The sequence below is a fragment of the Aythya fuligula genome, chromosome 2 (assembly GCF_009819795.1).
Source record: "Aythya fuligula isolate bAytFul2 chromosome 2, bAytFul2.pri, whole genome shotgun sequence".
Taxonomy (NCBI): Eukaryota; Metazoa; Chordata; class Aves; order Anseriformes; family Anatidae; genus Aythya; species Aythya fuligula.
This window is the reverse complement of record NC_045560.1, coordinates 138850113-138871845: the sequence shown is the minus strand read 5'-3', so window position 1 is coordinate 138871845 and position 21733 is coordinate 138850113. Positions and strand designations below refer to the sequence as shown.

The window sequence follows — 21733 nt, the reverse complement described above, 5'->3', positions numbered from 1 at the left end:
AATACACTTCACTTCAGTCAGCCTTAATTGAATCTCGTTTCTTAAACAGCAATGCTCTACTTCATGGTCACATTTGATTGAATAATAACTAATGCACAAAATCCTTTAAAATGTACCTTTGTTATTTAGAGAAAATATAAATACAGAAGGTGGAAAAAAATCACTGAACATTATTTTTCCTTTAAAAATAGTCAACTATTTCCTCCTCAGAGATGATCTTTCTCTTTTATAACTTAACATAAATGACTCCTTTCTGTCACATTTGAGCCTTCATTTTGCAAAAGTACTTGATATACAGTGATACCAGACTAATGAATGGCTGGGACAAGTGATTTGACTTGGAAACAGGTACAGCTTTATACTCCAATATGATAGCAGTATGAAATGTAAGTTCTCTTCTATGCATATTTAACAGTACAATTGCAATATTAAAACAGACTGAGAATTCATGTCCAACTCCATTCCCCATAATAAACAGCACCAGCAGCCTGGCGTATGATTGTCCCCTTCATTCATCACCATGGACAGCCCCAGTTTTTCTCTATAATCTTAATCTTTATTTCTCGAGACAATGAACTGAAATATTAAAATACTTTCTGTTCTTTAACACCTCACAGGCTTTGGATAAACCTGATTTTCCAAATTCATATTGTTGAATCATACAGTCAACATCCTACCAACAATCACCAAATATTTATAGCTTTATCCATAAGTAGATTGAATTTGCCACTCTATGGCTACTCAATACAGAACAGGCTTCCTAAGAAATACTGGAATTCACACCTTCCCTAATATGTTAACAGTGGAAAACTGCTAACAACAAAAAGAGGTAACTGATAACATTAAGGACTCTTTGTGTGGATTAACATACTACTAAATGCTGTATTACACAAAATTAAAAAAAAAAAATCCTATTATTATAAAAATAATAAAAATAATAATCCTATTATCAACTAGTAACTGGTGTTACTTCATGGCTTCTGTGAATTCACAACATTTTAATTGAGAAAAAAAAATTCTGAAGATGCAGGCCAAAAAAAAAAATCTATGTAGTCCTCTAACAGACTAAGGGACCATTATGTGTCCCACCATAAAGATCGCTTGCCCCCTAGTAAAAACATAGCCTAAATGGTAACAGCAAATGACTTAAAACTTTTATACTGAGCAACATATTTCTGAGCCATACACATGAACTAAATGTGAGCCTTGACACTGCTACCAATAAAAAAAATCCTATTTTTTGCAATGAAAGACTGTGCCATGTTGCATATGAATGCTGAAGTATCTCTTTAGTCCGTCAAATATTGGAACTTACTTGCCGAGCACTACAGGGCAAGTTGCTGTACAATTGCAGTTCCCTTCAGAATACATTAGTGATTTTCACAGAAGAGCAGATTTACATTAGCTCAGGTAGTTTTCTTGATTCCATTCTCTTTTTTAATAATTGCATATAGTCTGGTAAAATATTGAAATATATTCAGGCTTATTCTCAAATTCATCTTTATACTACCTTTACTAAGTGCATCTAAAATAAAATCAGATTAAAATATTTGCTTCTGGTGTAATATCAGCAAAATAAACACAGTGTCAGTGACATGCATAACTTCTAGCGTTAATTCAACATTATGCTCAATACAATATGTGCACCACATTTTCTGAATGCCCGTGTGCCATTTAATTTAAAAAATAACATATGTTAATGGATTGCTCTATGACATTGCTGGCTTATTCCTAGACGGTAAGAACAGATATGTTTTCTTAGTTATTATTGACATCTAACTGTACTGTCATTAAAAATCAAGACTTAACTACCATGTTACAAAAAGTTACTAAAAGAAGGCAAAACATTGAGAACATCAACAGCATTTGAGATTGAGAATATCAACAACACTGTTACTACATAGGGAAAAAGATATTTTTAAAGGTTTATGCCACTGTGGTAAAATTAATTTGTATTTTTGTAAGAGAAACACCTCCCTGACAAATTTTTTTTTCCAACTGTGCACATATCATATTGCAAAACTAAAGAAAAAGGAGCATGCTCACAGAAGCTGCAGAGAGGAATATCATGCATAATGTCCACAACAACTCACAAATTATTAGTAAGTTATCTGAAAAACACGTAAGGCTTTCATGCCAAACATTGCTTTCATTTCAGTGATAGTAACTCCCCTTGCCTTTAGCAGGAATTACACATGTGTAAATAAAAGCAAATGTAGGCCAGGAAACAAGTCTACGCATAAAAGAAAAGGACTTAAGACAGAAAAAAGGCTCTAACCACTTTGTCCTCCTGGAGTTCATATCCACGAAAGCAAGAAAGAAAAGACAGAAAAAAAAAAAGACAAAGAAGGAAAGAGTCACTTTCATTCTGAAAGCAAGCAGTAGTATCTGTTAGTAAAATAAATGAACAAATTTCAGAGGAATTATTATATGTCATTCTTATTTCCCATAGTGGTGACGAGGATCCAGTGAAAAATATTTCATTTTAATAATTTTCTTATTTTTCTGGGTGAAATTGAGAAATTTTATGTATACAAGAAAATATTTGTACAAATTAAAATTATTTTCTTGATGGAATTTTCTAAGACATGACTCCAAATTATTTTGAATTACCTTAATAAATCAAATGAGGCATGTCATAAAAAGGATGCAGAATTTAGCTCCACATGCCTTGGACCCCAGCATTGCAAATGATAAGCATGCATCAACCTTTTGCACTTGCACTGAGTCCAGTGAAATGAAGGATTTTTGTTTATTCTAGCCAGAAATAGGGGATACATTATGGCATAACTGCATGTTCATCATTCAATAGCTCTTTAAAATACTAGGGTTTTAAAGCACAAGGAGACAGAGTTTCTCAAGCATTTATTGCATGTCATGTCAGATCTGTATTACTTATATTACTTATATTACTATATTACTTATATACTCTTTTTCATATTCATAAATATTGAAAACAAATATTCCCAGTATTATTTTCCTTGAAGGAACTGTCTTTCTAGCTCAAAATGTAAATGGATTAATACTTCAGAAAACAAAAATATTCAAAATGGTTTCAGACAAAACTATTTCCCATTTTTGTGAATGATGATGAAAATGCATAAAATGAGCAATATTTTCTGGTACCTCAATGTCACATGCCAATACATAGACTAAATCTAGGCATGCAAATGAGCACTATGCTGCGTTGGAAATACAGCTGCTCACATAGAAAGGGTGACAACTCATTTTATAGCTTTATTATTCAGATATCCTTATGACATGTAACTTTGTGCTCCTGTGCTCTTACAAAAGTTTTAGGTTGCCCCCAGTGCTAGAGACACAAACAAACAGGACAGAATACAGCAGAGCCAGCTAAGACAGTCAAGGGGCAGAGCACACAAGGAGAACCTGAGGGACACAGGATTATTTAGCTTAAAGGCTGGGATGTGGATGGGTAAGGGAAGAGGGGAACTGTTTGCAATCTTCAACTACTTAAAGATAAGCTATAGAGAAGACAAAGCCAGAATTTTCTTGAAGATGCACAGCTGAAGGACAATGGGTTGGGCAGGATGTAAACAAAGAAAGAAAAAAATCTCGAGAGTTGAAAAGTACTGCAAGAGGTTGCCCAAAGAGGCTATGGAATGAATCTCCATCCTTACAACTCAGTTAGATGAGGTCCTGAAAAACCTGGTCAAACTGTGAAGTTAATCCTGCTTGAAGCAGGAGATTGGACTAGATAACCTCCCCAGGTCCTACCACCCTCAGCTTACTCTGTGATCCTATGTGCAGTGGTAAAACCTAAAGCATTTTCAAAGATGCTAGAGTTTTTAGGGTATTCTCAGTTAAAGAAATAGGAGATAGCATTGAAAGCTATCTAAAACCAAAGAACTTGTAAGCATTACGATTCCGTGTGCAGAGTCATTTATCTGCACAGCATAGGAAAGCACCACTGCTTTCCTAGCAGGGCTGCCTGTCCCACCACAGCAAGAGTGGCAGGAGTTGTTCATAGATGTTTGGAGTAAAAACACCTAACGCCTCAATCTCTCATTCTCACCTCTGGAGAAATACACTCTACTACGCAAGAGGAGCATTACCACGTGTTTTTAGCACAGAGGCTAAACATTTTGTAATCATAAATGCCTGCCTGGTTAGGTTCCTTTCTCGGTGAATGTCTCTCAACTGCAGGAAGCAGTATGTAGGAGCACAGAAGAGCAATTGGGTCAGACTAGCCCCACTCCCCAGTTTAAGGATACTGACAACAGTTAAAAACTGTTTGATTTTAAACAAGAGAGCTTGACAAAATTTAATTAATTCCTACAAGTAACGCAGCAGGTAAAATAGCAAATATTGACAAAGGTAACGTTTTAAATACATGAAAAAAAATGCTATGATTTTTATCATAGAACTTAACTTACTGTTCTACCTACCTAGGCTGACTACTCTTTGAAGCTGAATTGTCTGTTTCTAGCACAGTATTTACTGTCTTAATAACTTTTAAAATCTTGTTATTTAGCTTCAGTTTTTCATAATCTCCAGTGCACCAGTATTTCTGAAATTTTAAAACAGACTATAAACAATGCCTGTGATATTTCAAGAAACTGCTTAGAAATAGTGCAATTTTGAGTATTAATCCCATATAATCTTCACTATGCAGTACCCATAATTTGATCATTTAATGATGTGGTGTTATGTGTAGCATTCTCCTCAATGATACACAGTGAAGCATGAGACAAAAGGCAATAAATACAAGATAGAACTTGGCAAATTCAGACTAGATGTAGGAAATTTTTGTTTAGTTTTTAAGCAAGAGAGTGGTGAAGCACTGGAACAGTTTGCTCACGGTCGCTGCTGAATCTCCATCCTTGAAGACTCAAGCTCACTGGGCAAGGTCCTCAGAAAACTAATGTAATTCAAAATTCTTTGAGCAAGAGGTTGGGTGAGACACCTTCAGAGGTCCTTTCCAACCCAATGATTATTCATCAATAGTCTGTCCTCACTCATTAAGAAAATCTAGCTATATTAGCCTTTTTAAATAGCTTTCAACTACACACTATACACCTGCATATATTTAAACATTCTGCTTAGCCATCAATATGAATCTTTCCCACTTTTATCTCTTTTCCAAAAATAATGACTAGCATAATTTATTCAATGTCCTGACTATTTTTATGCTACTCTAACATGGTGTTCCAGTCTATCCAAATTGTAAGTGATAATTATATATATAAAATTTTAACTATTAAATATTCTAATAGTCTTCTGCAAACACGTGGATGATCTACCCCTTTTCATACTGTGAATTATGTTCTAATCTACATTTTCCACTCAGTAGTTTTCACCTAAAATACAAGGATCTTTAGAACATTTAAGAATAAAACCATAATGCATAAGAAACAAGTTAATATAAGAAGAAAAGTAAAGATGACAATATGTAAGCCAAGTAATAGAGAAAACTCATTTCAAATCTAAAAGAAACAAGCTCTCACTGTAACACTGATCTGTATTTAAGAGAAGACAGCTTAAGAGCTTTGAGACAGTTTTTCTAATAACTACTCTTTCATCACTAGGTTCTAACATTAGAAACTATTGTCTCATAAATATTGATCTGGTAACACTTCTGTTCACTTTCATTTTGCCAAATCTGAATTTGTGTTCAACAGTTTCCAATAGCTTCACTTTACTTTAAAGAATTTAATATTAATCTCAGAAAAGCTAAAGTAAATGCTAAATGCATCCTAAGAATGTAAGCAAGGAGAACAGAACTCATATTTCCTACAAACTCAGTCAATATTTGTGAAAATTGCGGCAGATAAGTCATTTTCATGTATCAGTAGAGAAGTCTCTTCTCTCTTAGCTTAAAAGATATTCCAAAGTACAAGCACTGCTTAGGTAATGATTAAAATAATACATATTTACTCATTTATAAACTATATACTCATAGGAGATGTAAGATATTTCTCAGAAATTAACAGCATAGGAAGAGCTTTAAACACTTCAACATATCAGTGTAAATTCTCCAATGCAAAGCAGCAATTCCAGAAATTGGTGGCTTTGGAGGCAGTTCTGACTCTAAATCCTGTCATTCACACTGTAACGTGTCAATCCCAACAGATCAACAAGACTTGATTCAGACAGAATCTACCTATATGGAGCAACTTTGAGGATGAAGTGGCTCTTTTCAGAAACAAGCAATGAAATTTAAATGAAATGTGAAATTCAAGACAAGCAGTTACCCTTCATTAGACACCTAGGACTACCTCCAGCTTCTCAGCTGCTTCCCCCAGCATTGATGCACAGCATTTGAGTTCACACCAGTACGACATAAGGAGTGACATGACTGACCATATGAGAGACAGTCCAGTCAGTCGTTTCAATAGCAAAGATATTTAAGAAATTATCCCATCCAGTTATCAAAGAACAAATGCTTAAAAAGCAACAAATTGGTCAGATTTTGGCAATATTTATTTGGTTCCATGTGAAAATGCAAGTACATTTTAACATCAGTTTTGTGGGAAAAGGCTTTTACCTCCATGAATATTCAGACAAAGAAATGTGAGTAAAATTACTGGACTTTCATTCCATATTCAGAAGAAATGTAGCATTAAAGTCAATATCTACACCTTATCCTTTAAAAAATGTTAGAAGGTGAATCTGGTATTTGACTGGGCCAAAGCCACTGTTCAAGAAAGTATGTTTTCACCTTAAGTGCAAAAGTATCAGTTTGCCTAATATTATCAGTTCTTCATTGTGTCAGGATCATAATAATCTCTAAGGTTTTTGAAAGCTTTGAAACAAGAGTGAAGAGTTCAAATATGCCTAGCCTCTGTTGAAATTGAAGCTATCATCTGCTCTTTAATGAGATTCAAAACAGCCACCAAGTGAAAATAGCCTAAAATAATAAAGCGAGTAACAAAAATAGTTTCTGCAGTTATCACTTGAAAGAAATGATAATATCCACAAAGCTTCTATTAGAATCACAGATATATTTTTTTTCTGAAGAATCGAGAGAACCTGAGGTGTCAGTACAGAAATGCTGCAGCTGGGTATCAGTATTGCTACGTATAAGTTCGCATGAGAAGCTTACAGGCTGGAAAAGAGCAATATCTCCTGGTTCAAAATGATTGCTGTGCAAGCCTTTCATCTCAGTACCAAATGCAGCAATGAGAAGAACTACGTTTTGCTAGGACAGCTGCTTCTATACTGCCCCGTCACAGCCAGGGCCAGTGGCCTAGCCAGGGCCAGGAGCAGGGCACAAAGGGTGATTTCAGCCAGGCCATGCCCCCACCAACAGAGCTGTGTCCCACAGTCCCCACACGAGGGGAACAGGGCAATCCCAACAGGGCAGTGGTGATGAGGCAGAACCAAGGCTGGCCAGCAGGCCCAGCCTACAGATGCAGGTCAGTAGGGGCGCAGCCCAGCCATGGCACCAAGGGAATGACCAAGGCCGAGTGCCTGAGCCAAAAAGCAGCCCCAAGCAGGGGGTGGAAGCCCCCACAGGGCTCCTTCTCCCACCACTTTACCTGGGCTGATCCCAGGCTGCAGCTGTGTCCCATCAGAGCTGCCCTCAAGCACAGGCAGCCAAACACTGCTGGAGGTGAGGGACGGGGAGGGAGTTGTGCTAAGGACCATGAGATATATGGCTGAACTGTAGTCCTGCTAGGTTGGGGTATAACTTTGGAAAGCTGCTCACCTCAAATTAAATGGTGTTAATCGTTGTTTAGAAATGTTTTAACAGTCATGGATGGTCACTGTGGCATTGTTGTTTTCCGATAACCATGACCAGAGTTCAGGTGTGCTGGAGGTCTTTAATGTATCTGATAATATGAACTCTATTCTACACACAGAGAGACTGAGATATGAAATTCATCCCAGTTAGAAGGATAACTTTTATAGTCTCCAATTGTGAATTTGAATCTTTTAAATAGGAGACTGTCTTCGGAATAATTCAGCAGCTTCCTTTTCTTTCTTCCTGAGATAATGGCACAGAGATTCTTCAGAAAGAAGACTACAGTTTTACGTTATCAGATTCTACAGGTGTTACATGGCCTAAACTAAAGAACAGGAAAAAAAATGGTTTGAAGAAATCCTTTCCATCAAGTCAGTAATGTCACATGTCTTTTCTAGAGAAACACAGAATCGAACAGTGTCTCTTAAGGATCAACTTATTTGTATGCGATTGCAAATCACTGTGTTTATGCCAAATCCTAGTGACCTGGAAATCCTGCCTGTGACAGACTAATTCTTTGGTGCCTGTCAATTGTCAACCCAATGAAATGGATTACACTTTGTGGCTTCATATGGATGGTCCACACTGTACGTCCTGCAGTTGGAAATGCACTCAACAAAGAAGGGAAAAGAACTTGATGGTTCTCTGAAAATCAAACATAACCCCAGAGAAATAATCAAAATGCAAATTTTTGACAGAACCAGAGGGAACTGAGGGAAATTTCCTATATACATGTATATACCCTGTGTAGTTCAAACACAGATGTTAGGCCCTATAAAACAACTGAAAATCTCTAATTTTTGATGTTCAAAGACAAAGAGAGAAGAATGTTTCAGTGGGTGTAACTGATAGCAGACTGCTGAACATCCTTAAAGCAGATATTCACCATACTTCAAATTAAGTTTTCACACAAGTATTCTTTTCTTCCTCTAGGAATGAAAGGTTGATTTAATGAAGTGGCATTCTGAGCTGTTGAAAATTATATTTACTGCACACAAGTTTTATCTATCTGAAGGCAGTAGATGTCAAACATTTTAACATATAAATTTCTCAGCTGCATAAGTCTCGTTCTGCTGTCTACTGCCTCACTCTCTGTATTTTCCTGTATAATCAGTGTATGATTAAGAACGAATAGCAGTGTTACCTTGTGTATCAGTGGTACCTATACCACTACAAATTGGTGTTATATGATTTATTATTTGAGAAACACAATTGTAATCAATCTGAAATTTTTCATAATCATAAGAGATGCCAGTTTAAGCTCCCTTATTCACACAGAATTTAAACTCCCCATTCTGGTTGAATGCTCCTATCCCTAAAGTCATAAGCTGGAGCAGAGAAGCAGCAGTACCATCATTATCAATTTTATCTGTTTGATCTAGAAGGAACTTCCACATAATAATGCTTTTTGTACAAAATGGACTTAATTTTAATGCAAACGTATGAATCAGCTATGTAAGTTTAATGTTTTAGCTATGTAAGATAAAGGTATAAACTTTAGTAAGGAAAAGTCATGTCTGTTACATTTAATTCCTTCAAGGAGTCACTGAGTAAGTGATACCTGCTGATATAACTGAGTTTGGCCTCTTGGGATTTTAAAGAATATCAGTGGCAATGAAATAGGAATTAATTATTCCATAAGAAAATTTTATTAGTTTAAGACAAAAAGAAAAGAACATGAATAAATGGTCAGGGCTTTTTATGGGAGAGGTATCACCAGTGAAGCCTCACAGAGAATCTCTCTAGAGATGCTCTGTCCAGCATATTCATAAGTGATCAAGAACAGAAAGGAATGAGAGTCAGAAAAGTTTATTTACCACACTAAATTATCCACAGTAGTAGAAAAATGTCAACTGAGAAAAGTTGCTGAACAGACTCATAATACTGAAAGCAGAAGTGGGCTTGCAGAAAGACAGATTTAGATTAGACAAAGAAAAACTTTCTAAGTCTAGAGGGTATTGGAAGAATCCACTGGAAACCTGTCAAGAGACAGTAGAGAAATTTCTGCCAAGTTCAGATTCATCCTGAGGAAGATTCCTTCCAACTCAAACCATTCTATGATTCTAAATGATGTCTCAGAACATCTCATTAGAAGAAGCCTTCCTCCTAATGCTTTTGTTCTTTGACTCTTAACTAGTGTATGACTCTACTAATGTAGACATAATGAATCCAAGAAAGTGTCTCAATGGTATTTTATAGTCAGATGATATCAGTACAGGAATTATTATATCTCTGAGTAATGGTAACACAATTTAGTTATAAAAAGCAATAATAATGTGAGCTCACTCAAGACAAAAGGTTCTATACAAATTTTAAAATTACTTTTAACAAAATTTGGTCTTATCAAGGCAGTTTGACAGATTTACACATAATTTCAGTTACTTTAATCATCAGCAAGTAGCAGGTTCTTTTCTACCCTGTCAATCAAAACTTGAGTCCATTATTTAAGCCTCCTTTTCAATCTTGGACAAAAAATACATAACATTGTCACCTGCCTTCCAAGCGATTAAGATAATATTTGCAGTTTGCATGGTATTTGCAATGACTATTACAAGAAGAAACTGATTTATGGAAATAAATGATACTGACAAATGATTACATTAATAAATGATTGTAGTGATTTACAGAAGATGTTGCAACAAAAGGCTAGCATAAGGAGTCCTGAGTAGTCAAGAATATTCTACAGATATCTGTCTGAAACTGAGAAAGATGTGTGAGATGCCAACATTTTATCTAAAACACTGAATTTAAGTTCTTTCAGAACTTAAGTTTTCTGATTACTTCTGTTCTACTGAATGTTTTATTCTATGACCAAACTTCTTAAAAATTCAACTTGCTGTTTTACCTGTTGTTGTATAATAAAAAACAGTATACTAGCTGAAGCTCCATACTGTTAGTGCATTGCATTTTTACTAAGAATATTTTAATGTAATATACTTACATGTGTATATATATGTGCATATGTTTAATAGATAAACATTTTAAAAAGTCCGTAACGTACTCTATATACTGTTCTGGCACTCACTTTACGATAATCTTGTACAGAGGATTCTGGGCAAGCATAATATTTAAAAAAAAAAAAAAAAAAAAACTTGCTCTAATTTGCAATAGTCACAGTGTCTCAACATTAGCATCACTGGATCACTAGCTATATCTCCCGGCCTCCAATACAGAAACTCGATCCTCTATTCAAAGAATTGTACTTGCATAAGTCTTACAGTAGAAATGTGGCATGTGTTAATGTAAAGGACATAGTCACAAATCCATCTGCAAATGGAAATTATTTGAAATGAGGATAGATGTCTTAGAAGACCTTAAAGTAGATATCATTTCATCCTTTAAGGAAATGTGTTTCAGTAGCTATGTGATTAGGATGCATAAGCAATGAATAAAAGACAATGAGGTTAGAAACTTATTACTAAGCTTTTGTAAGTCCATACCTTATTTGACCGTAAAGACACTCTTCCTCCACAGCGTGCACAGAATTTAGTTTGGCAATATGAACAGTTATGGCCACAGCCATCAGCAAATTTTGTTTTGTGGCAGATGCCACAGGTTGGGGCATCACCCTTCTGCTCCTGCTGCTGCTGTGATTCTTCGCCCATCTTCTTCACTTGCTCCTTATACATTTCAAACTGCTGATGTAATTTTCTGCAGAAGAAAAGAGATCATTAACAGTTGGGTTTTTTTCTTTTTATTTAGGCCCACAAATACTTCATAATCACTAAACCACAATCAACTTCAGAACAAAAATCAGAGAGAAATACATGTAATTTATGATGCTCCAGAGGTGTAACCTTCAAGAACTACTACTTCTCCAACTGAACTAAACTCAAGGAGGTGGCCCAACACATGCAGCACACAGTTCAGCTGTTACAAAGACAAGTAATTTGCTTTGGGATGTGACCAAGCTGTGAGCTGCAAATACAACAGTAGGAAACATGAAGTGAGTGATTCATAATCCCATGGTACTAGATGATAAACTGGTTAATAGCAGGAAAAAAAAAATCTCATTTGTTTTTCCAAGTGCACTTTCACCTAGTTCCACCAGACACATGCAAGTATCTTATCTTAATACACCTTATCTTCATTTATCTGACAACACTGGATATTGCCAATATTGCACAGATTAATTATTCTAAAATGCTTTATCATTTATCAAGCAACGGGTGCAACCACAAGCATATAGCAAGATATGTCAACTTAGCAACTTACTATCCGTTATTTAAGCCATTCATATCATTATACATGTCTAGTGACCACCATCTCATGCCACCTCACGATAAAGGACTACCTTAGGTGTAAAACCTAGGAACAATATTTTAAGACACACACATATGCACACACAGAAATCCCACACATTCTACCTTCCATTTCCAGTGGACTAGGAGCACATTCATATTCAGCTACCAAGTTCATACTGCAACAATTCCTTCTGGCATGCTACTTTAGGGGAAAACTCCCCTAAAAATATTATTTGTGTTATAACATAGAGGAGTCATAGGATTTAAGAGGCAGCTCCCACCTTTCATCAAGCAAGGCAGGAGGCAGGAGGTAGGCCTCTTCTGTGCAGCAATGGGATGTCTCCTGCTCTCAGCCCCCGCTGGCCTTTTTCCAGAGACAAAGTGGGTTTAATTCATGCAATTTATGCCTCATCTTTCTAATCTACTGGCTGTTGTCACTTGAGTTCTCTTTTAAGTCCACACACTGCCCTCAGACCGTAGCAGTCCCTTGCAGGCTGCCAGGAGCTCTGGCCTGAGGCAGAGCAGAGAGGCCCCACTGCACCCCCGGCCCCACAGGAGGGACAGGGGGACACCATGGGAGGGATGTGGGGACACTGCCCAAGGGACATGGGGTCACCACGGGAGGGACATGGGTACACCGCTGCCTGAGGGGTCAGGAGCAAGGGGCTTCCTCCAGGTCCATGAGCTCACTGCTGACTGCTCTGTGTTGAATGAGGCAGGACATGAGTCACTATTAAGAAAGAGCTGGATGAAGTTGAGAACAGAATTTTGTTCTGGAAATCTGGCACATTTCATCGTTTTACACTGACAGCACTATACAACGGGTAGCTGGCAGTCTGGCCCATGTCCATCAATAACACATGCAAACCCCGAGACCTTGCTTGCTGTTTAATTTTGCCAAACATTGTGTTCTTCATTTAATGCATATTATCTATGCTGAACTTCAAGTTTATTTTAGGTTGCATTTAGTTTTGTGGCTTCCTTTTAATCTACAGCCTTTGTTTTTATGATTATTTTCTTACCAGTCTCACTGATGCATAAAAAGCACAAGCCTTTTGCCAATTCCTAAGCCTCATGTACTGAAATAATTTCACTTTTGTTTCCTCTTGGGCACAAGCATCCATGCAAAGGTCACCGTAACTTTTGCCTCAATGTATAAACTTTTCAAGGTTACTTTACAGAAAAGTTTTCTAAAATCCTCGTTCTAGTATCGAACATTTTTTCTGTCAAAATAGTTCATTATTACATCATTTTCTGTTTCAAGAAAAGTATTACACATTTTGACAGCTGTTGGAAAAAATTAAACACAGAAAACAAAAGTCTGTTAAATAAACAGAGTACACACAGTATGCATTCTACTTACTGATAAGAACCACTTGAAATGAATATGCATACTTGAAACAAAACAAAAAAATAGAAAGTCCTTAAAGAAAAAACCTTTCTATAAAATCTAATAATTATTTCTCAACATCTAGCATATAAGGGTTTAAGCCAAAAAAAAAAAAAAGACAGGGTTTCTGTTTATAAACCCAAATAATTACATTGAACGATACAGTAAAAAATGTTTAAGTGGAAAACTTAGCAATGGGTATTTATATCTATGTGTATTTGGACAATGGCCTCAAATAGCACCATCACACGCCATCTCTTTGTCTTGATGCAAAATCTGTCTCCTTTTCCACACACAATGTTTCCAAACACTACAAGAATGCACTTTAACAACTGTTGTAGTTTTAGAGGAAAATGAGAGGCTGGTAGGAGTTTATACAAAGACTTGATACTGATGGAAAGTTGAGGTGGAAAACCTAAATGTAAGTTCTGGTCATTTTAATTTCCTGTGAGAATGAGTTCCCTGAATCACACTCATATCTGCTCGAGTTCATGAAGCTTGTATCACTAGTCAAGACTTGTGTACTATAAAGCTATATACAAGATAGCTGCATAGAGGGCATTTGAGTATCAATGCAACCATTTGTAGAAGCTGTCAAGGTCAAAAAGGTATTTGTTTTGTTTTCTGGAAAGGAGTTCAGTTAATTCTGCTTCTCCTTGGTCCCCCACACCCTTCTGGCAAAGAGAAATGCAGAATCAATCAAAGAGCAGGAATCCATGGGCCTCTCATGAACCATGAGCCAATGGTAAATAAGAAAAGCAAGTTCAGTCATCTGACTTCTGTTATTACAATGCAGAAGTTGTTTTCTTCTGTCCCCCAGAAATGCCTACAGAATTTGCAGTATTGTATCCCCCCCCACAAAATCCTTAATACTGACAAGAAGCTGCAAAGCCACTGCTGCCTTACAAAAGTTCGCTTCAACGTTTCTGAGATTTCCAAGGCTGAGTACCCAGGGTGCAGAAGGCAGACAGCAGCCACTCCTCAGTTCCTGGCTGTGGTTCCCTCAAAGTTTTCTCATTATTTTTTTTCCCACTGATTGAAGCCTGTGCCTCATTTCCGATTCCCAGGCACAGAGCACGGATGTGGCCAGAATCCAGACTTCAAAAAGGGTTTGTTCACTTTCAGTTCTGCCAAGTCCCTTCATTCAACCATTTTTTCAGTGCAGTGGCAGCAACCACCCGTTAACAGATACATCGCTCTTCCCTCTATGGTATCAAACACTTAAAGCTTTCTACTTTTACAACAGTGATAGCAAACCCAGTACTAATCACACCCACTTCTTACCGGAATGGATATTATTCTTACACATGTAATCCCATGTGTTAGGGACAACTGACCAGTGACCTCACATGTATTTTCAGCACTACATAAGGAAATGGGCAGCAAAACTTTGAGTTTATGCCTTCATACTGGCGTGTGGAGGCTATAAAGAAGTAAATTTAAAAAGAAAACTATCTTCAGAAATGCAAAAGAGAGCTTTCCTTAATCGCAAACTGTCGGTTTTGCCAGTATATGGCTGAAATGAGAAAGGAGACCACATAAAACTCCTTTTCATAAAATCATGATTTTACTTTAAGTCCAACAGATATAAAAAAAATCTTAAGCAATGGAAGACTCAATCCCGATTTCATAAAAGAAACTCTCATCAAATTCTGTTTAAAATGAATGAGTTATCATACAGAGGCTGATAACACAACTACAGTTTCAATGTCACTCGTAATTCAGAGTTTTGAGCTTTTGTACCAGTGAAAATGAAATCCCGTCAGAAACTAGATGCCAGCAGTGATCTCTACAAACATTCACTTAACCCACAGTCTTTTAACTTTCTGTCAAAATGAATTTTCCACTGTCTCATTAAGCTGAAATACAATGTTAACTGTCTGGTTTCCTTAAATGAATAATCATTAACTATTTTCTACTGTCAGTAGGCTTAACTTCAGAGCTAACTACCTCAACTATATGTCTAAGCTTCAGCTTTACCCAAAACAAATTCTATTGAAAAATATTTTAGAGAATGAAAATTGAAAGAAGTTTAAAAACACAACTGTGCAGTAAAATGCTACTTTTTGATCTATGCTGGTGGGAACTTAGTATAGGCCACTCTTAGAAGTAAAAGATATGGACAAGAGGAGGTCTTCAAGCTGTTCCAGATCCATTTTCTCCCCTCGTCCTTTATTAGGGCTTTTTGCAAAGACCACCAGTTTGCACTATTCCACATTCTCTGTTTATTTGACTTCCCCCACCAAACAGCAAATATTGCTCATTGCGCTGTTCTGATGTCATAATGAATTAGTCTTGTATGATCATAAATGTGCTTGCAACTACAGACAAAGTCATATTGAATCTAGTTTATTTATTAAGACACTCAAAAAAAAAAAAAAAAAAAAAAACAAGCAAAAATGAGGGGGGGAAAAAAACAACTCCATTTTAACAAATGGGTAGGATAAGACTGAATAGACTGAAAGTCTAACTGTAACTGTAAGATCATAAGGATTACCTTAGTTGTCCTTTTTTTTTTTCCTTTTATATATACATATATATAAAATATATATAAATACATATATATACTTATATATATACTTATATATATATACTTATATATTATACTTATATATATACTGCTCAGTATTGAATAAAACTGCGTCCTTTGTTTAATAACTTTGTTTATGAGCAGCAGTGAGGCTGCTCTTTCCTGGCAAGGCAGCAGTGAACAACAGCATTCTAGGTACAATAGTCTTGCACAGGGCTACAAGAAAAAGTAAACACAGAGAAGATTAACATATGGCCAACTAAAGGCTGATCCAATTAATCTTACGATATTTCTACGTGGGTTTAATGACAGCAAGATAAAGCCAGACAATATGCACATAAAGGAAAAAAGAAAGGTTGTGTCCGTTCCTCCCAGGTTTCCTTAAAAAACACTGATACTTGTTTCTTCCTTTCCTGTAGCAGACAGTTCAAGCTAATTGCAAGACTGAATTGGGAAGTGATATCTTTGTGACTGCCTTTTTATTTGTTAAAATTAATCTATAACCAAATTTTTGAATGTATTTTCCCAATTTGTACTATATAAAAAGCTATAAAGTCCCAATTAAGGTTTAAAGAGGCAGAATGTAGTAACACATCCAGCTCCATTCTAGTTAAATTTTTCATTCTTTCTCCCTTAAAACATCTTCATTATTCTTCTAATTAATTTTGCCAGCAACTTCTGTACCTTCTCCACCTATACTGGAAATATCACTAGGACTGCTTTTTTAATGCACCAAGGAGGTAAAGTAAATCCACATTGTTATATAGTACAGAGGTAGTTTTCCAAATACTCTTTTTCCCACTATGTGACAAGGCTGGCCCTTCCCAGGTAATTTTAGGTGTCCTTCAAAGTAAGATTAACCATACCAATTTAACAGACAAAGGTGATCTTCCAGTGCCTGACTAATAATAGGAATCTCTCCCTCCAAGTTCATTCCACAACTGCATTGCCTCAATTAAAAATACTTTATCTCCAGCTCCTTGGGCTTTGTCCCTGTGTTTGCATTCCCCACTATCCCAAAGGAGCAGCTCTGGTAAAGTGCTGAAGCTGTAAGTACTAATCTGCAGCTGACAGGGAAGATCAGGAGCCAGTAGTTGGACTTTGAGTAAAAGCAGGCTGCCAGGAAGTGTGTGTGGCAGAGCACAGAACAGGCTCTTTAAAGATGGGCATTTGTACTGTCATTTAATTTATATTCCAGCCCAGTAAAAGAAAACTCAATTAGAGATTACAGATATACAGACAATTATGATCAAATGTTGGTTTTTTGGTTGTTGTTTGAATGTTGTTTTTTTTTTTAAACTAGTTTGTTATGAAGCAAGGTGTAAGCAGCTACCCATATGTACATGCCATACATATCCAGATACTTTCAACTTCTTTTGATCAATTTCAAACAAATCCAATGGGAAAGAACAATTGCCTGAAAGAAATTCTGGTTACAAATCTGGAAAAACAGCCATGCTGATAGAAAAGCACTTTTGGAACTGTTTAGTCAAGGGGTAAAAATGCATCATGAGCTCAAGCTTTACTGAATATTGGAAAGCATACAGGATTTCTCATTTGAGAGGCCTGATAGGTGACACTATTTGAATCTCCAGCTATACTGATAGCATAGTAACATCACATATTGCAGCTGATAAGCACCTTGGACAAGCGGTAGTGGAGGTCTCAGTAGCAATGCACAGGAGCAATGGGTCTTTCAGCATTCAGTCTCCTACTGATGCTATGAGGTTTATGCAAAAACTAAGACTTAATTAGATATTTTCCATGCAAAGCTGACACATCTGTGCAGGCATATACAGACTTTTATCCCCTATGCAACAATTCTCACCTGAAATTTAGATCACCAAGTACACTTGGCTGAGGCTCTCAGAAGAATAATCCTTTTACAGTCTATTTTTATACCATCACTCTACATTTTACATTTAAAAACCATGCAGATTTTTGTAACTGTTGTTGCATTTTTCTTCCTGATTCGCTCAAATGAAATGTTTTGTAACAGAGACCTCATATCAGTCTAAAATTATTAGAAATAGTGCTGCATGTTGGCTATTTTTGATTTTTTTCTGATACTTTGTGTTAGGTAACCAAATAAACATCAGCTGTAAACAACCTTGTCCACATCTATATAACTTTTTAAATCTCATCTCCTGTCACTGAATTAACTTGGCAGTCATCACAAATTTCACTTTAAATAAAAGGACTGAATATCAGATGCATTATTAGACTTTAATTTTTTAAAGAACAGCCTCATTATTAAAAATTACACAAAATACCATTCTATTCAAATAATTCACCCACAAAAAAAGTTTCCCAATTTATTTTACATTTGTCTTGTTTTCATAAATCATGCTGTTATTTACTTTATACATTTCCTTTTAAGGGATGCAAGGTTTATCAAACGTACCTTAAAAATGCTAATTCAGTGGCTGACTATTAAGCGCAATACAACATTATTACATTTATAAAGGGCATCTTCAGCAGAGATAATATTTCTCACAGTCACTCAGGTTACTTTATTTGCATCATCAGTTAACTTACAAAAAGAAGCCATTAACTTCATGCCCATAGTTTTAAAAATGCCCAAAAAAGCAAATTTACTGTGTTGAACTTTTATGTGATCCTTACTATGAAAGGCAAAATTATTTTTTCATTAGATGATTACACTCACAACCCAAATAAATACATGCCAAATAATAGGTCAGACTGTCTTGGCTCCGAAATGTAACACCTCCTGACATTACAGTATCATGATTAGAGTGAGTTCATTCCACATTGTTTACAACATTCATGAGCAGCTTCAATTATTAAGCAGCCCCTATCTTCTTACCTCTGCAACAGGATTGTTCCTATCTTGACATTTTTCCTTTTTTAATGAACAGGAAATAATTTTGAGCAATGTTAAGAAAGTTAGTATAGGCAAGTCTCAGTTGTGTTTGCTACAGTGTTAGCTCATCATCATCTATGTAGACTACACCAATGTGATTGATGATGAATTATCACCACCATAGATATTGTAATAGGTGGTAGTAATTAATTATGGCAGATCTGGGTTTTGTATGGTTTATGAGTATCAGTATTCTTACTGTAAAAGGACCACCAGTGGAGCCACCGTGCTAGCAGCACTACAAGGGGAGATCCTGTTGAAATACCTCTCCCATTTTCAGGAGACTGTCATTTTCCATATTGTTCATGTTTTAAAAGTAACAGGAAATAGGGCCAAAACACATCAATTACCTTTGTCAGGTTAGTTTCTTCTAGAAACAAAGTGAAGAAATGGTTCCTAACACTGAAATTCAAATATAAAAATAATTACGATTTTTCAGGTGCAAGTAGCTCACAAAAGGAGAGGGATGCTCTCGCCTGGAGGACGAGATGTGTGAATGTGTGAACATTATGACTGTGTGAACATGGCGTGTAACAATTTTCCCCATATTAATTGTATCTAAAGCCAGGCTGCCATACCTTCCCTTTAGTCAAAAAGTTCACTAAGCACAACGCTTTACTGAATTGAAGCATAATGATGATTAGGTTAACACAGTATTTCTCCATTTTAGGTAAACAGTATTTGATAATAACTGAAAAGAGATTTGTGTCCCAAAAACAGTATAAACAGTAGTTAATCTAACACTATTCCTAAAAGACAATGTTTGACTTTTCTAAATAATCAGAGCTGTGCAAAACCAACCCCTCCCCCCCCCAAAATAGCTTATTAATTAATCATTAAGGTCTGAGCCCTACTGGGCATAAACAAGGGCTGTAAGACAGCAGTACTGGGCCACCAGTAGCCCTGCTGATCGTGCTTTGCTGTTCATAACCCAGTGGAGGGGAAGTGTGGGGTAAGAGCAGGCCCTGTAAACCAGCAGGAGCAAGAAGGACACCGTGACACTCACAGGCCAGGAACTAGCCCAGAGACTGCTCTGTGAAATTCGCTTTTCCTGTAACACTTGAACACTATTCCCTGCCAAGATTGTGATCTCAGTTCATTAAAGCCTTTTCCTGGAGTACTTCTGTTTGGAAAAACAGTAAATAGAAGCAGATTCCACTCACATTTGTTTTAGCATAATTGCACTTAAGTCAAACAAGCCCTAGCTCTGTTCTTCATCAATCTGCTTCCTGTGTAACTGCTCTCATATTCGAGCACTGTATTTCTCCATATTGTTGAGCAGGGCTCATAAGTTACTACATAGACTGCTGTGTCATATACGTGATCCTGTAAGTTTCTGAGATATCATTTTGTTTAAATAGTATGATGTACAGGTCTGAACCGATCAGTTCATCCAGCTCAGATGCTCACTGCACATCACACTCAGCAGGCTCTTACTCCATCTTGTTGCTCTCCCTTTGCCCCTTCCCTGAGGGATCTTCAACTGTTGTGGTATTTCAACAAATCTACTATCATAAATTAAAGACACCGTTGATAATCTGCAATATATTTTGCAGGAAAATTATCAATTATCTTCCTACAGCAAAACATAGACACTTCAGGTGGAATTGTCAAAGTCCACATGTCTGAAAGTAATCACCACTCTTATTTTAGATAAGCCTTTTGCATCCAGGATTGACCAGGTCCATGGACATTAACATTCTAAGGCCCAGTATCAACACTGATAAATGTCCATTTCTTCTTTGTGCTAATGTTAACTGGCCCCTTACAAAACAGATCTTTGTAACTACGTTTCCAGCATTGAAAGCAGCATCCTTCTTTAAATACAGGCACCCAAAATAAGTCGATTATATATACATCTCCCTTTCGTCTTTCTGTTGGCAGAGAGGCAAAGGCACTGCCTATGATATAATGGCCAATACTTGAACAAATCACCATCTAAAAAGCTGAGCAGAGCAGACAAAAGTTTTCATCCTGGGATTATCGTGACTCATCAGTACATGTTTAACCAAAGAAAGAGTATTTATTTAGTGTACATAGGTAATTAATATTGACAGAGTTAAGGAGTATACACACTGGAGTCATAAATTCAATAGTAAACCTTTTAGAGAATAGTTTCCAAGAGTACAGATAGCAGAACGTTTTCTTTAAAGATTCATTAAGGGTAATATAAAGAGAAGAATGCAGTGCCATCATTATGTATGATGAGACATGGCTGGAATATATTTGTTAACTAAAATACACATTCAGTGTTGAAATAGACAACAGTCTGCTGTTTCAGAGGTCATTTGTTAATCAGATTTTTGTCATACAAACGTTAGTGGTTTTCACCCTGTTGGTGAACACCGTAGTACAAACAAGAAAACGTGTTTTGCCTTTATGCCTAAGGGCATAACTGGGAGATGGGGGGTCCCCAACTGTTCCAAAACTGCTTTCTGACACGGTTCTGTATCCACAGGCAAAGCAGACCTGTGCTGGGCAGGCTGTGCTCCTGCTGACAGCACTCAAGTTGTCTTTCCGCTGAATATCCTTGCACTGAATCAAGAACATCCCCTTCCTGAAACAAAACTATCATATTCAGCTGTGGAAGCACAGGATACACAAATGGATGTAAAGCTTACTAAAGGTTAAGAAGGAGTGACATGTGGAAGGCACAACTGGAATTACTGGCAAGTTGAAATCACAGAATCATGACTGTGACAGACCAAAATTCCCAATAGCGTACAATAAAAACTGGATTTTTGTTTCTGTGAGATGGCTTTTTTGCCCTATGACAATCTTCACCGTCTGTTAATGTTATTCATAGATGAGACTTTGTACCCAGTAGTACTCATCCTCACCCCAGGCTTCTGATCGACTCACCCTGGCACCATCTGTCTATGTTTGTTCTGAGTCCAAGATACTCCAGGAGCCACATCACTATGAATTTACTTCAACTTTCTCTCTATACAGATCATAATCAGAAAAAAACATCTTT

At 36.6% G+C, this 21733-nt stretch overlaps 1 protein-coding gene across 19 annotated transcripts in view; it reads right to left on the bottom strand.

Moving 5' to 3' along the window:
• RIMS2 (regulating synaptic membrane exocytosis 2) overlaps nt 1-21733 on the bottom strand; it is a 446419-nt gene that overhangs the window by 353765 nt on the left and 70921 nt on the right. For 14 of the 19 annotated variants that reach the window (XM_032181320.1, XM_032181322.1, XM_032181324.1 and 11 more), the window contains 2 exons: nt 11149-11359; nt 2279-2290 (listed from right to left, as the gene is read on the bottom strand). In XM_032181320.1, coding sequence (XP_032037211.1) covers nt 2279-2290; nt 11149-11359 — 223 coding nt within the window. The remainder of the gene's footprint in view (nt 1-2278; nt 2291-11148; nt 11360-21733) is intronic. The other 5 variants (XM_032181323.1, XM_032181321.1, XM_032181325.1 and 2 more) reach the window with 1 other exon arrangement.